General features: G+C 42.2%; 1 protein-coding gene across 1 annotated transcript; it reads right to left on the bottom strand.

The window, feature by feature from the left end:
- Positions 1-1,451: 1,451 nt before the first annotated feature.
- On the bottom strand, positions 1,452-10,398 carry LOC142185498 (histo-blood group ABO system transferase-like). The gene is made up of 3 exons (XM_075260927.1): positions 10,364-10,398; positions 3,613-3,747; positions 1,452-2,139 (listed from the first exon to the last, which is right to left on the bottom strand). The coding sequence occupies exons 1-3, from the start codon at positions 10,396-10,398 to the stop codon at positions 1,452-1,454; spliced, it is 858 nt and encodes a 285-aa protein (XP_075117028.1).
- Positions 10,399-16,023: the final 5,625 nt, after the last annotated feature.

The following is a 16,023-nucleotide window of genomic DNA, read 5'->3' as shown; positions in this document are numbered from 1 at the left end:
GACACTGAAGGGGTTGTCCAGCTGGGGTCAATTTTTGCCAAATGGATTAAAGTAGGTTAAAAACTGAAAATAAAGCTGGGTTCACATGCGGAATCCGTGTCAAAATCCGGCTCAAAAAACCACCTCCCATTGAATTCAATGGGTTCCTTTTTCCGACACAACCTTTCTTCAGGCGGATTCCTTGGCTGATTCAGCCGCAGACATCCGTGGCGTGACACTCCCTCCCGACTAGGCCCATTCATTTGGGCCGAATCCAGAGCGGGATTCACTGCACCGGCATCCAGTCACGGCTAGCGGTTTTTTGAACCAGATTCTGAGGCGGCTTCCACATCAAAATCCGTTCCAAAAAACTCCCGTGTGAACCCGGCCTAAGAGTTACCTCTGCAATCCCCTTCACCACCCCTGCTTACTGTTTTGGTCCAGGACCAGATGTTTGGGCACTGATATTCCAAAAAGTCTTTCCTAGCTTTTTCCTATTCATAAAAACATGAAGAGAATGGAGGAATCCCGACTGCCGGAAGTTCTACTTACCTAGACTGGTTAATAACCTGGTAAAACCTGTAATAAATACAGATATAGCTGAGGGAAAGGCTGTTAGGTCGTTCTTCTGTTTCATCTTAGGAACAGAACAACAGACTGAACAGTAAAGATAGATCCATCTAATGATGGATTCCGAGGGTCCCCTTGACAATGATGGAATTTGTTGAGTATCCATTATGGTCTCCATCATTTCTCTGGGTCTCCCTGCAGGACTTTTTCCTCTGCTATTTAGTTGAAATCTATGATGGCAGCCTTCAGCACTGGTGTGAACATAGTCCAATGTTCCTATCTAATACAGTATTTGTTACAGGATTATTATGTTATAGTTTTTGTGCCTTTTTTTTATTTTTTGCATGGACATGTTAGACCATAATGAGCGAAAATTCCCTGATGTTATGTTTAGAAAAATGTACCGTAAATGAAAAAGCAAATGTGGGTCATTGTATTTGTTTTCATGACAGTAACCCATAAATTTACATGGAAATGACTTCTCAGATCTGACAGATTCATAAGTGATACTTGACAACATTTCAAAAAAGGAAAAAAAAAAATCCCATGAAGTGCAACCTATAAACCAACCAAGCTGATCCAGTGGAAGGCGAAAACACCTCTACGAGGATGACGCCAATTGCCCTCCTCTTGGGGACATGGACCTCTTTCCTGTAGAGTGGCAGCTCTTGGGGACATGGACTTTTTTTCCTATAGAGTAGCAGCTCTTGGGAACATGGACTTTTTTTCCTGTAGAGTGCCTGCTCTTGGGGACATGGATCTTTTTTCTGTACAACGTCAACCCTTAGGACAAAGGACCTCTGTCTCTAATTCTCTCTTGTATAGTACAGTTCTTAGAGGCAGGTTTCCCTACCTAACTATGAAATTCAGTTCAGTCTTGTTCTTGGATCTTCAGACAAAGCTCATCTGTACCACATCGCGTTGTGATTTTTTGGAACAGCAACAAATCTTCTTCTCTTAAGGATTGCTGGAACCCCAAACTTGTTGTCCCAAAGATATTCAGGAGACAAAACTTTAGTTGGTTTGTGATAAAGGAAATATTTGTTCAGGTAGCTCTCGTCATGCCAAACGGCCTCAATATGGTTATTCTTGTCGGTCATCATCTCATTATGGCAAAAATTGGTCAACTTATAGACCTCTTCTACCTTACCACCAAAATATCCCCCTGCATAATAAAAATCTCCCTCATCAGGGGGAATATAAGCGGTAGACTCTTTCCTCCTCTCATATGTGAAGTTCCCGCGGGCTTTATGATACATACCAGGATGTATGGTGCCAAAAACATCACTGAGGATCTCCACCCCAACATCATCGCTGAACTTCATGTCCACATCTACACACACCAAGTAGTCTACTTCGTTGATAAACCTTTGCCGGGAATAGTCTCGAATCATTTCCATGCGTCTCATGGACACGTCCTGCCATCTTTGGTAGCTGGGAACCTCTAAGAGCACCAGCTGTCTTCCTTCGGGGAGGGTGATATTTGGGATATCATTGGGGCGGTCTGTAAACACGTAGTAGTTGACCTTATGTCCCACCATGAAGAACTTTTCGGCCGTCTCAATAAATGTCTGTACAAACACTGTGTACCTGAAATAGTAAATATTACATAATAGTCAGGACTTTAGATGACTTTGGGTGTGTGATGTTTTTACAAGAATTCACAGAGTAAACCTAGGTAAAATAATTTGTAACACTTCTCTCGCTCTCCCATTGTGTCTTGGACAAAATGCGCTGACTGCACATGTCTGTCGGCCATTTTCCTGTGGCCTCTCCCATTCAGCTACAGGAAAATGGCCCACGGAAATGCACTGTTGGCGCTTTTGGGCCAAGATGCGATGGGAGAGCGAGAGAAGAGGCGGAGAAGAAGACAGAGGCATTGCTGGAGAGTTTTCAACCAGCACTGGGGATACCCCCTGCTGTTTGAGTCCTGGGGAACGCTCCCAGTGCTGTGAGAAAACTCTACTGTACATAAGGAAGAAAGAAGATATTTCTCAGGAATGGCGGTGTGGATCAGAATAGTAAAGGTAAGAGAAGAATAGCCTTTCTTAAGGCTATTCCTACGTGTATTTAGTTTAAAAAGGGTATTCTAATGATAGAATCCCTTTAAGCATAGCTATGGCCATAGCAGCAATAGTCTGGAGAAGGCTTATTGAAGTAGATGGGACAAGACATGCTTTAAGCAGGCAGTGGGAGTAATCTTCTATTGTAATACTGACTGTTGTATCTGTGATGTAAATGAGGTGACTACTGCAAAGAAAACCCCTACAGAATTGGTAAGTGACAATTTATTATTTAGCTTCATGGTTAGAGTGAAAATTGCATGGTATTTTTTTTATTTTTGATATAGTGACAAGGAAATTGTGAATAACAAAAAGGTTCAAAAATTCTTTAAAAATATGTTTAATGTGAAAAATTTCATTAAAAAATTAGGTAATTTTTTTAATGACACATTGCCTTTAGAGGATTATTAGTGTCTCAGCTCCATCCTTCTAGACAAGGGAATACCAGAGAAGCTGTATATAGAGCCTTAGCTGTGTTTGTAAAGTACTGTGTTCCTACGCTACCTTATCTAGGCCTCTAGTTGAACTACAGAACCATCATGAACATGCCATCCTTCTAATGATAATGAAATTACTCTGCTCTCTCTGTCCCAGTCTATTTGGAAAAGCGGAGCTACAGGAAATGGAAAAATAGCCTACTATGTGATTTATAGGTGAAACTTGATGTTGAGGAATACATAGATAATAACTGACCTGTATTTTAGTACACAGAACTGGCCTTAAAATGGGGTACGAATTGCAGAACACTGCCCCAAAGAAGGCATCCTGCTCTGTTTGACGGTGGACTCGGACAGTTCAGGGGTGGAACTTTCCCCTCCCTCCCTCTAAGTATTGTTAAATATGGGGGCGAGTTGTGTTGCCCGTAACTCTTACAAGGATAGGGAAGTGCATCCAAGTTCCAGGAGGTATTATTATTTCAGGATGACATGCACCCTAGAGATGAGTTCCCCTTTAGATTACTGTGGCCCCTGACTCTTGGGTGTTATAAAAACATACTTACTTTTTGATGGCAAACAGAGTCATTCCTATGCAAACGTTTCTCTGATGAAATTGAGCATTCAGTATGTCGATATTGTAACTGCCTTCCCATACAATTGGTGCTAACCAGGGCGTCACCATCAACACATCAGTCCGCCTTTAAAAAAAAACATAAAGTAGAAATAGTAAGTGGGCTGATAAATGGAAACTGTCAGTAAGCTGCTGTTGATGGATTTGCCATTTTTATTGTGCTTTGATGGATAATGTTGCTCAGCTTTGAACGAGGTTTGCATCTGTGTATGAAAATATTAATCGCAGGCAAAAAGTGGCTAGTCTACTTGTTGATGGTTTCCATACAACAACACATTTTTGCTTATGCATTTCAAAGATTTACATTGATTCCTTTATTGGTCAGAGACATTTTGGTACATACCAGAGCAGGTGGTGTCTGAGGTTGATCAGGAGGCATCTAGGTCAAAGATCAACCAGGATAACTGAATGTCTCTGATTGGGAGGAGGAGATCCTGGGTTTGATCTACCAGAGACACTTCCGGGGGCCCCAAGAATATGTAAAAGTCCTCGGCATTAATTTTGTTTAAGAGGAGGACAGTTGGCTTAAGATCGCCACTTAGAAGATGAACCAATGGAAGGGTTGGTCTTTGATCCTAAGGTTAAAGGTTAAACCTGATCAAAACTTACCTGTTGTGTTGTTTTGTTGTTCCATGTGGGCAGTGTTTGTCTTTTTCTAGAACCTCTCTGGAATCGGGTCTACAGTGTGTTCTTTCAGCTGTTATAGACTGAACCTAGTCAAGTGGAAGGTTTCTTACCATACAAGGAGACAAGCGGGTGTTAGGGAATAGCCAGATGATAATTCCCCAGAAGCTGCTGGTGAACCCTGGAGGGAGGGGCACAAGGGACAGTGAGCCCTAAACTGAAGCCCCCCGCTTTCCCTTCCTATTGCCAGACCCTATCCTAGGTGATAGGCGACAACCACGAGGACAATCCCTCCCTGAATACGTGAAACACAAAACGCAGACAAGACGTACAACAACAAAGGGAGGTCAGGTAGTCAGGGTTCGGTAACAAGAGAGCGATGCAGTGCCAAATCGGAGTCAAGAGAATAGTCAGTAGGAAAGCCAGAGGTAAAGGATTAGAGTACAAGTAATATAACAGCAAGAAAAACCAGAAAGCTAGGGCAATAACCGGCACCAGTGTGACTGTGAGCCAAGACTAAATAGGGAAGGAAGAACCCGCCCAGAACCTGACAGGAAGAAAGGCTGTCAATCACAGGCAAGACAGATTAACCACTTAATGAACAGAGGCAACCTTGGCAGAAGACGGGTGTGGTGCAAATCCAATTAAGGACTAGAGCCGTGTTCACACAGTGCAACTAAAAACCTTAAGCAAATTGTCAAACTGCACACGCCTCCGGCGCCGCAGCATGCGAGCAGAGGGTGGCGCAGAGGCCCGAACAGGCAGAGATGTTACAGCGGGGTTGTGTATTGTCAATCCTGTGGTATTCCTTTCTTAAGACCAACATTACAAACCTCTGACAAGAGAGGACTCCTCCATGGGTATTCTCTTGAGAGGCAAATGAAGGATCTTCACACTCCACACAACTCCAGCACCTTCCGGCTTATTCCTCCCTTATTCTGAAGGTAGTTCAATGGTGGGGTCTGGTGTTGTAGAGCAGAGCTCTGTTGAAGAAACTCCTTGACAAGAGGGTCCTGTAGACTCATTTTCAGAGTCCATTGGTTCTTAAGAATTGCCCAAGCTGGGATCTGGGGGTTGGTTTAAGACTATTGAATTCAATTAGGGAATGGGAAACTGCATAAGGGACAATCGGAAGTGCAGAAGCTCTGAGGGAAGGGGTTGTCCCCGGGAGGAGTGTGGCAACGTGCTGGAAGGTATGGGGCACTTTCTGCTTCATTGTCCCTTTATTCTACATATCTTGACCTGGTCTGGACTTTTCTTTAACGTAGACTTTGGATATTAAACCAGTGCCAGGGTTAGGTGTAGGATTTAGTTCTGGTTTGCATTTGTGTGTATGCATGTATGTATGCATGTGTGTATATATAAATATACATATGTGTTATATTACTATATGTGTATAACATTTATTATATGTGTAATATTGTCTGTAATGTTTTGAATTGTTTTCTTTTGGTTTCATAGGCAGCTGGATCAGTCAGTGATTCTGTATTACTGGTATTAGTGTTCTGTGTGATACATAGGCTTGGATTGGCCCACCAGGGTACCAATGAATCCTCCGCTGGTCTTCGTGTTCTTAGAGGGTCCTATCGGAACCCCACAGTTCGTTTTAAATGTACAGTGGAGGTCCGGTAATGGTCCCTATTAACTTATCTATCACCGACCCTGCTCTCAGCTTCCTCTTACCTCTTCAGCCTTCAGGGGACTCCCCGTACAAGGCCCATTGAAGACTGAAGAGGGAAGAGGAGGCCACAAGCAGGAGCAGGGATGGGTAAGTGGATGCAGCCAATTCTCGCATATTCTGCCACTCTGGTTGTTAAAAATAGAACCGGATTGCAGAACCAGGGAAAATGGTGCCACAGCAGTACGCCCAAAGCAAGAAGGAAAGGGAGCGGGGAGAAGAATGGTAAGTAATATCCTAATACTGCTATAAGATGGTCCAATGAATGGGCCACTGTATGGGTTACACAGTGGCCCACTCATTATTTCCCACGTACAGTGGCCACTTCTCTGCTCCCTCCCATGCAGTGGCTATGTCACTTGTCCCCCCTCCCCCCACACACAATGGTCCCTTCACTGGTTCCCTATATAGTATGGGGACTAGGGATTGGGGGCCATTGTATTGTGTGGGGGCAGTGATGGTGAATATCCTGTAGGGGAACATTAAAGTCTGTGGCATTAAATGGGAATGTTAAAGGGGTTGTCCAGTCTTAGCAGCTGCAGCAATGATGTAACACATATGATGTACATGATACATGTGTATCAGTTATATGTGCACCAGCTGATACATACAAAGAATACATAGCTGATATATACATGTTAGTAGACGTATGTATGAGAAATCAGTTAGACATAAGTAATCTGACATATGTAAGTTAGTATACAATAACACTTGCAAACTCTTGCTTTGTCAGGTCCGGAATCCGGTTTTTATACCGCATACTGCATTATCTTCCATAGTGGCACCACTACGGGACTTCTGTGCATCACTGCGATAAGGATATCTCGAGATACATGTCCCATATCGTCAAGTTATTCCACGCATATTGCATTCTGTTTCAAAGTGTTGCGAGAATAGTATCCCATACACCACAAATGCACATACTGAACGATATATATTGCCACATCGCTGTTCTCCTATACACCTTGCACTTGTCAGGTAATTGATCTGTAGGATTCTGGTATGTGATACACTGGGCAACACAGATTTTGTTTCCTGAACCCTTTTGAGTGTTTGTTATGTAATTTTAGCTGCTGATCATGAAAATCTCCTCAAAATTTTCCTGTCACGTACCGTTTTTCAGATATCTTCTATTTTAGCAATTTTTTTTCCATATTTTCAGGCTGTTTAAGTATTATTCACAATATATGTGCTGTGCTGTTGTGTAATTTATAGGCAAGCAAAGGCATGAATTCCTTGCATGGAACTGTTATAGACTACGCACCCCTACACATGTCTGGTTGCTGCCTGCAGAGGCTGTAATATCTGCTTGCAGAGATTCTGCAAGTTATTTCAAATATAAGCAGTTATAAACTACTCCAGTACAATCTGGTATAGCTAATATGTCTTGACAGTGTCAGAACAGTCACAGTAGTTTCTGTTACATTTGTGGTGAGTACAAGTTTAATCCTCAAAGACGCACAATGACGGCTGTTATCATGAAAGCCTATGAGCTGTACTTTGGATGCGAGATTGGTGATCAAGAAAAATCCTGGGCTCCTCACATCTGTTGTGCAAGATATTCTGTTGATCTGGCTGAGAAGTTCTCACAAGTCAATGCTGTTTGCTGTCTCAATGATTTGGCGAGAACTGAAGGATCATGAGACCGGCAGTTGCTTCTGTCTCACCAATGTCTCTGGTTTCTCTGCTAAAAATAAAAAATGCATTGACTATCCCAATCTGCCTTCAGCTATGAGCCCAGTGCCACATGATGACATTCTTCCAGTACCAAGGCCACCAGAAACATGGAGCCTCAAGACTGTCTTGTTACACAAGTGTTCATCCTTCACTACATGTTGGCTACAGTGCACACATAAAAGAAACATACAAGAACTTGGAACTGTTGTTGAAACATCAAGTATAAGCAATTACAGGAACATCTGTGGAGATTTGAAAGTAGTGGCACTGCTGTGTTTTGTTCTTTTTAAATCATAATGGCAACCAAAAACATCAAAATAATCCTGTCCAAAAGTTCACTTCCCCCAGTTCTTAATACCGTGTATTGCCCCCTCTAACATCAATGACAGCTTGAAGTCTTTTGTGGTAGTTGTGGATGAGGCTCTTTATTTTCTCAGATGGTAAAGCTGCCCATTCTTCTTGGCAAAAAGTCTCCAGTTCCTGTAGTAGTGCCACTACTTGTTCCGGCATTTCAGCAGCTCTCTGAGAAGCCATATAATGAGCGTGTTGTTGGCGTCGATGATCCCCCTGAGCTCCACTTGAGGAGAAGTCTGTTGACTTCTGGATACTTTCATAGCTGTCGTTGTTTTAAAATTTTGCGACAAAGTAGTTTTTCTTTTTCCAGGCATGTTTAAAATTGGCAGTTGCCGAAACGCCAGAGCAGACTGCCAACAAAACGCTCATTATATGGCATCCCAGCGAGCTTCTGAGATGCCAGAACAATCACGGGCATGGCGAGAGGAACGAATTCAACATCAGGACAGCTTTTGAGCTGCAGAAATGCCGAAGCAGGCGAACCATAGACGGCAGCAATTTGCTGAATATAGGTGGATCATCAACGCCAACAACATGCATACTAAGTTGTGGGCAGAGGCTAGTACTAAATAAGTATATACAGTGTATATACAGTGTATATATATATATATAATACATTATACAAAAACACAAAGTGAATCAAATATTAATATGTGGATATTGGCAACAAATGAAATATATATGTATGTAAAGTAGTGACATAGTGCACATATACTAAATGAACTAGAGGGTTAGTTATCCTGAAAATAGACCACAAAAGATAAGACAAACAACTGCTTTAGTATTACCTCTCCCTAATGTTCCGCACACTTTAATATCCCCCCACCCACAGGATATTAGACCCCATCCCTGCCCCCCCCCCACAATATAATGGCCCCATCACTGCCATACAGTATGAGGGAACAGTGAGGGGGCCCTTAAAAAAAAAAATAGGCAAAGACAACCCCCTTAACCTCTTCCCACTGGTGGTATTTTTTGATTTATGACTTTCATTTTTGATGCACCGCCTCCCAAACCCCATAACTTTTTTATTTTGCCTCTCGCAGAGCCATATGAGGGCTTATTGTTTGCAGGACAAATTATTCTTCATAATGATACCATTTATTATTCTGTACAATGTACTGGGAAGCTGAAAATAATTCAGAATTGGGTCGAATGGGTGACAAACTGCATTTGTGCACAGTCCAGCCCCAATAGTAATATTCCCATGACAAGCTTGGGAGCCTTCATAAGGTTCTAGGCTGCTATAGGAATATTTTGGCTCCTGCCTTCTTGCCAGGTCAGAGCTGGCATGCAACATCAAAGGTACAGGACCAGCCCTGGGGGCTTTTTTCTTTTTTTTTACTCTGGGGGGGCCACAGTACAGTACCCACGATCAGAGTTCACTCATGATCGTAGGCATTAGCTCTGGGTTTCCACTGTAATAGTACAGTGGATGTCCGGAAAGGGTTAAAGAGGTTGTCCATAAATTGAAGTGACTCCTGTGCTGTTACTCACCTGTCCCCCGCCTGTGTCTGTTCAGTCTCATGGTGGCGCCTCATTTCTAGAAATCTTATATCTAACTGGTCTCAGAGGTCACATGAGGTACAGGAATCCCAAAAAGAAGGCTCCAGGGACAGATGAGTGTTTCTTTTTTAAAAATATTTTTTCTTACACCCGCCACACAGGTTGCTCTAGTTTATCCACCTTTCTAATATTACATCAATCTTATATCAATGGGGGTCAGACGGCCAGGTCCCCTGTAGATCAGGGCCCTGGAGTATTATACAGTTTGTAACTCAGGATCAGTACAGGGTAAGTAATGTAATGTATGTACACAGTGACTGCACCAGCAGAATAGTGAGCACAGCTCTGGAGTATAATACAGATAAGTAATGTAATGTATGTACACAGTGACTGCACCAGCAGAATAGTGAGCGCGGCTCTGGAGTATAATACAGGAAAAGTAATGTAATGTATGTACACAGTGACTGCACCAGCAGAATAGTGAGCGCAGCTCTGGGGTATAATACAGGATAAGTAATGTAATGTATGTACACAGTGACTGCACCAGCAGAATAGTGAGCGCAGCTCTGGAGTATAATACAGGATAAGTAATGTAATGTATGTACACAGTGACTGTACCAGCAGAATAGTGAGCGCAGCTCTGGAGTATAATACAGGATAAGTAATGTAATGTATGTACACAGTGACTGCACCAGCAGAATAGTGAGTGCAGCTCTGGAGTATAATACAGGATAAGTAATGTAATGTATGTACACAGTGACTGTACCAGCAGAATAGTGAGTGCAGCTCTGGAGTATAATACAGGATGGAACTCTGGATCAGTACAATATATGAACACACTTACGGTGGTTTCATGGTAGTTGGCTGTTCATACAGCATTCTGTGATAAAGTAAGAAAATATAATTATGAAGTTAATAATAGATTTGCAAAGTAATTTTAGTGTAACTTGACTATCGACTAGGAGGTTGTTAGTAGATATGGGTGGATCAGTTTGGACTGAGCTGGGTTTCACCCGGTTAAGACTAGTTCACGCGGCGTTTTCTGGCAGCGGATTTTGACGCCGGCGCCAGAGCGTGCGCAGTAGCGATCCAGTGGAATCACTACTGCACATGTGTGGGATTTAAACACAACCCGCCGGTGAAAAGAAGAAAAAGGCGTGGAAGGAGGACATTGTTGGAAGAAGACACCAGAGGAGGGTGGGACCGAAGATGATGACCACCAGTGCAGAGCCCCTTTAATAGAAATAGAAACTCCAGCATGTACCTGTGTATTTTTTTTACTTTCACTTTGCTGGCAGGTGCTTTCTTCCTTCTCCTTGTCCTCAGGGAGCCATTGCAGGATGTAGACAGTAGGAGCTCATTTCTGTAGCAGGCAGGGTCTTTGTGCTGTACAGTCATAAGTTCCATCTTCTTGGCTTCATTCACCCCTCTCATTTGTGGGCAGAGAGGGCATCCAGAGAAGGGGGAGGATCCTAGACCAGTGTCTTCTTTTAATACTTGCAGGTACCAAGCTGGCTGCCGTCCCAGCAAAATATGCCTCGTTTGTCACTCTTAGCACGTGTCAGCGATTGTCAACCATGCCTTAGAGTATTCTACACTATGTTTTATAGATAGGTTCCTAGGAATCCTAAGAGTGTTCTACACTATCCATAAAACTCTTAGGGTTCCTAGGAACTTATGCTTTCAAGATGCGTTCTTAGGAGCCCTAAGAGTGTTCTAGGCTATGTTTTATAGATAGGTTCCTAGGAGGCCTAAAAGTGATATACTGTGTTTTTTTTAGGTAGGTTACAAGGAGCCCTAAGAGTGTTCTACGCTATGTTTTATAGATGGGTTCGTAGGAGATTTACTTTTTTGACCTGAAACTAATCAGGAACCTAAGTCAGCGAACCCCAACACAAAACAAATCATGAGAGGTTCGCCCATCTCTTCTTCTTAGTTTCACAAGAAATGGAAAGGAATATCAGTAGCTGCCGCTTGGGGTCAATCACTGCATTATATTCTTGTACTAACAAATACAGTATGTTAGTGTTATGGGGGTGCTCTGCTGCTCTTGATGTTCTGCAAAATCTTACCTTTTGAGAGAAATTTCCTGTAACAGATCCAGCCGGGAGGTGTTTGTTCTAGTCCTGAGTATAGAAAAGAGAGCATTAAAGATGGGGCTAAACAAGTAAATAAGTTTGAGCTGCAATACCAACAATAGCCATAGGCAGGAGTGGCGCTGTTCTGGAAAAAAGCAGGTCTTTATCTTCAGTGTATTTCAGTGTTATCCTCCTTACTTCCCATAGATAGATAGATAGATAGATAGATAGATAGATAGATAGATAGGAGATAGATAGATAGATAGATAGATAGATAGATAGATAGATAAATAGGTTTTCCACCTTCACCCTCAGTCAGTAGTCTGCAGAACAACAACTAATAGGGCATGATGGGAGTTGTAGTTTCAAAAAATCTAGAGAGACTCTCTTCACAAACTTAGAATACCCATGTAATGGAGAGGTGGTAAATATATGTGCTATACGTTGTGTAGAGAGGGCATTATGTGGGTGGTAGGGCATCTACAAGTGGATTCCAGGAACATTATTTAAACCAAATACTCACTGAGGATTGCAGAAAATGGCCACGTGAGAATGTATGCTGCGCCCCTTGACACTGAACCTAAAACAGCAAATGTCACACATAAAGAAAAAATATGGAAGAACATGGCTGATAATAGGGAGCCATAGATTGTATTCATCTGTCCTACAGTCGGCCTCTCCTCTCCTGACATGGCTGATAACAGATAGTAATAGATGGTACTTACTATGTCCTACAGTCGGCCTCTCCTCTCCTGACGTGGTTGATTACAGGGAATAATAGATTTTATCAGGTGGACGGTCTTCGGCTGGAACAGGTAATCTAGGACCACCTACCTGACAGCAGAGAATATACTTGTACAGAAATGAACAGCAACGATTGCTCAGGAATGGTGGGGAACAGAGAAAAACATTACAAATGTGCCAGAATCAGCAGAGGGGCGGCTGTTGTACGATGACAAGAGCTGGAGAAGAGGAAAGGTCCCCTTTAACCCCTTCACGCATTATAACGTACATCCACATGGGAGAATATGGTTACCACATCCCCATGTGCTGGTGATCGCAGGGGCTCAGAAGCAGAGCCCGTGTGATCACCATGGGAGCCCGGCTGTATCTGACAGCCAGGCTCCTGCTGCAACATTTTAGCCCCAAATGAAAAATTTGGGGCTAAAATGATGTTTTATTGGTAAAAAAGTAATTTTTCATTTTCATGTCCCAATGTTAATAAAATTTGTGAAACAGCTGTAGGGTCAATATGCTCACTAAACCCCTTGATATGTTTTGTGAGGGGTGTAGTTTCCAAAACGGTGTCACTTTTAGGGGTTTCCATTGTACAGCTACTTTAGGGGCTCTGCAAATGCAACATGGCGCCTGAAAACTATTCCAACAAAATCTGCCCTCCAAAACTAAATAGCGCTCTTTCCATATCAAGCTCTGACATGTACCAATACAGCAGATTACAACCACATATGGGGTATTTACGCGTTCATGAATAATTGTTTAACCACTGTGGGGGGCTTTTTCTCCTTTAACCCCTTGTAAAAATGAAAACTTTGGGGATAAAGTGACATTTCAGTAATTTTTTCGCGTACACATCCCAATGTTAGTAAGATCTGTGAAACAGCTATAGGGTCAAAATGCTCACTATACCCCTTGATGAATTCTGTGAGAGGTGTACTTTGCAAAATGTGGTCACTTTTGGGGGATTCCCATTGTTTTGGTACTCAAGGGCTCTGCAAATGAGACATGGCGCCTGAAAACTATTCCAGCACAATCTGCTTTTCAAATGCCCAGTGTCGCTCCTTCCCTTCCGTGTGCTGCCAACTGCCCAAACATCAGTTTACACCCACATGTGGGGGATTTCTGTGCCTGGGAGAAATTGCATGATAGACTGCCAAATGCAATTTCTCATTTAACCCTTTGTGAATGTGTTAAGTTTAGGTCTAAATGAATGCATTATTATTAAATGTTTAAATTCCACCTCCATATTATATTTATTCTTATGAAATGCTTAAAGGGTTAACAAACATCCCAAATGCTGTTTTGAATAATTTGAGGGGTGCCGTTTTGAAAAATGGGGTGATGGGGGGGGGGGGGGTTCGCCCTCTACCCCACTGTGCCAGTTGGTCATTGTTAGCATTATATCTACCTGTATATTCTGTGTATTGTATGTAACCCCCAAATTGTAAGTAACCCCCAAATGTAAAGCACCATGGAATTGATGATGCTATATAAATAATAATAATAATAATAATAATAATAATAATAATAATAATCATCTTATAGGCCTTTATAATTCCTTTCAGAACTGAAGTCGTCCCTAAAAAATTAGTTTGGGGAATTTTCTTGTAAATCTGGAAAATCGCTGTTACACTTGTCAGCCTTCTAATATCCAAAATAAATTAAAATACAATCAAAAGATGATGCCAATATAAAGCAGAGATATGGGAGATAATATTTATCAATGCAGTTAATATGACTATCTCTTTGAAAGCCAGGGCATTTCACATTTTGAAAATTGCATTTTTTTCCCAAAATTCTATCAAATTTCCGATTTTTTTTAAATAAATACAGAAATATTGATTTGTGTTTTCCACTGACATAAAGTATAATGTGTCACGAAAAAACAATTTCAAAATCACTTCTGTAAGTTAAAGTGTCTCAAACTTATTGCCATATAAAGTGACAAATGTCAGTTTTGAAAAACTAGACCTGGTCCGGTCCTGTCCGGGTTAATTAAGACATTGGTGGTCACACTGGTCATCAGATGTCTTGTGTTTGCGATCACCAATGATATCTACTCCTCTACAGACTCATCCAGGCCTGTATTCTGTTTATCTTTCCCACATCGGCCATCACCCGGACATGGCAGCCACCCCTAATGTGCAAATACAATTGTCTTATTGTACTGACAAGATGAGCTATTGATTCAGCAAAATGCATCAGGTCATTCCACCCTCCGGTCCAAGGTGAAGATGATATCTGGGATCTTTTATCTTGACAATAGTTTCATACCTGTGTAAGGGTTTCTGTTTGTGAGGTTTGCTTGGGGAACGGAAACCTAATTCATTTAAGAAAGCGGTTACCCGCGGATCCCATAGACTATAATGGGATCCTCTGGGTTTCTACCTGCAAAATACGGAGAGAAAAGCCCTGCTTTGTCTATAACCGGCCCTAGTTGTTGATGGATGGCTTTTGAACCCTGTTCCGTCTCCATCCAAAAACTTCTTTCTTTTGTATTCTGCATGGTCCAAAAAATCTGCATCTTTTGTAAAACTTCAGTGAATTCTTCTATTGTGCCCGCCAGGTATAATACTGACATCTGCTTTGTAGAAATATTTCTATCTGTAGGTCTCACATTCTTTAGTATTTACACGCCTTTCTTCAAACTCACGGGCAAAAGAATGTAAAGGAGATCTGACGTGTGAAGGTGATGGGGGATAAAGGAATACTTATAGGAGGTTTCCATAAGGGCTGAAGGGCAGAGCCTCCAATGCACAGCAGTTTTAGGAATTGGGTTGTAAAATGCTGATCTGTAGAGCTCTTGTGAGTTCAGTAAAACCTTTCTGGTTGTCCATTATTACAAGGTGACTGCAGCGGGCAGGTGTATTGTATGTTGGCGGGTGTATTGTATGTTATCATAGGGTCTGAGGGGGAGGAGTGTGACACAGGGACATTGTTTTGTGGATCCCTGAATTATGCTCCGCCCCCTTTAGGACCACAGTGTATTAGTTTTGCCTGGAGTGCGCCTTTAAGTAAATAGCTCCACTCTCACAGCTCCTTGCCGCATGAACTCACCAGCAGTAGAGCACCAGGACCACAGCACACATATAGGTGAGAAAGTAGAAACATTTCATCTTCCTGCTGCTTTTACCATCTGGAAGGAAAGAAAAACATTTGTGAGGATGATGGGAGTTGTGAGTGAGATCTTCACGTTCAACTGCTGCTCATGTACAACATTGTAGTCTACTGAGGTCTTCTGATGTCTGATTTCTCTGATGCCTACTGAAGTCCACTGATGTCTGCTGATATCTACTGATGTCTGATGTATACTGATGTCCACTGATGTCCGCTGATGTCCGGTTATGTCTGCTGATGTCTCTGTCAGGTGCTCTGGCAGGGTTTAGCCTCCTTATGGTTACTATGTTGCAATGTAAAGCATGGAGGAGAAACAGTGCAGCAGCTGAACCTCTGCTGAGACAGAAGGGGAATTTCAGATTAGATAAAACCCCAGTAGACAATAGAGCTATGATGAAGTCACTGACCATAGCTGTGTCCTATTGTAGCAGTGCTAACAACCAGCCAAACATCTTATTTTTAGGAATTCCACTTGGTGGGTGGGGTCTGACCTCTGGTAACCCCAATCATTCTGAGGACCATTTGGAAGTTAGGAAAAATCTCATTTCTAGTTTACTGTATTTGTACTGGT

This window comes from Leptodactylus fuscus, chromosome 11 (genome assembly GCF_031893055.1).
Source record: "Leptodactylus fuscus isolate aLepFus1 chromosome 11, aLepFus1.hap2, whole genome shotgun sequence".
In the NCBI taxonomy this organism is placed as follows: Eukaryota; Metazoa; Chordata; class Amphibia; order Anura; family Leptodactylidae; genus Leptodactylus; species Leptodactylus fuscus.
Note: the sequence above shows the minus strand (reverse complement) of the source record. Positions and strands in the feature narration are given on the sequence as shown.

Bases quoted from the DNA above. Each gene is read 5' to 3' on its own strand.
- LOC142185498 (XM_075260927.1), bottom strand. From the start codon at position 10,398: ATGCTGTATGAACAGCCAACTACCATGAAACCACC. The intron at 3,748-10,363 runs GTAAGTGTGTTC...TTTTTTTTAAAG, and splicing joins CCAACTACCATGAAACCACC to GCGGACTGATGTGTTGATGG. The intron at 2,140-3,612 runs GTAAGTATGTTT...TTACTATTTCAG, and splicing joins ACTCTGTTTGCCATCAAAAA to GTACACAGTGTTTGTACAGA.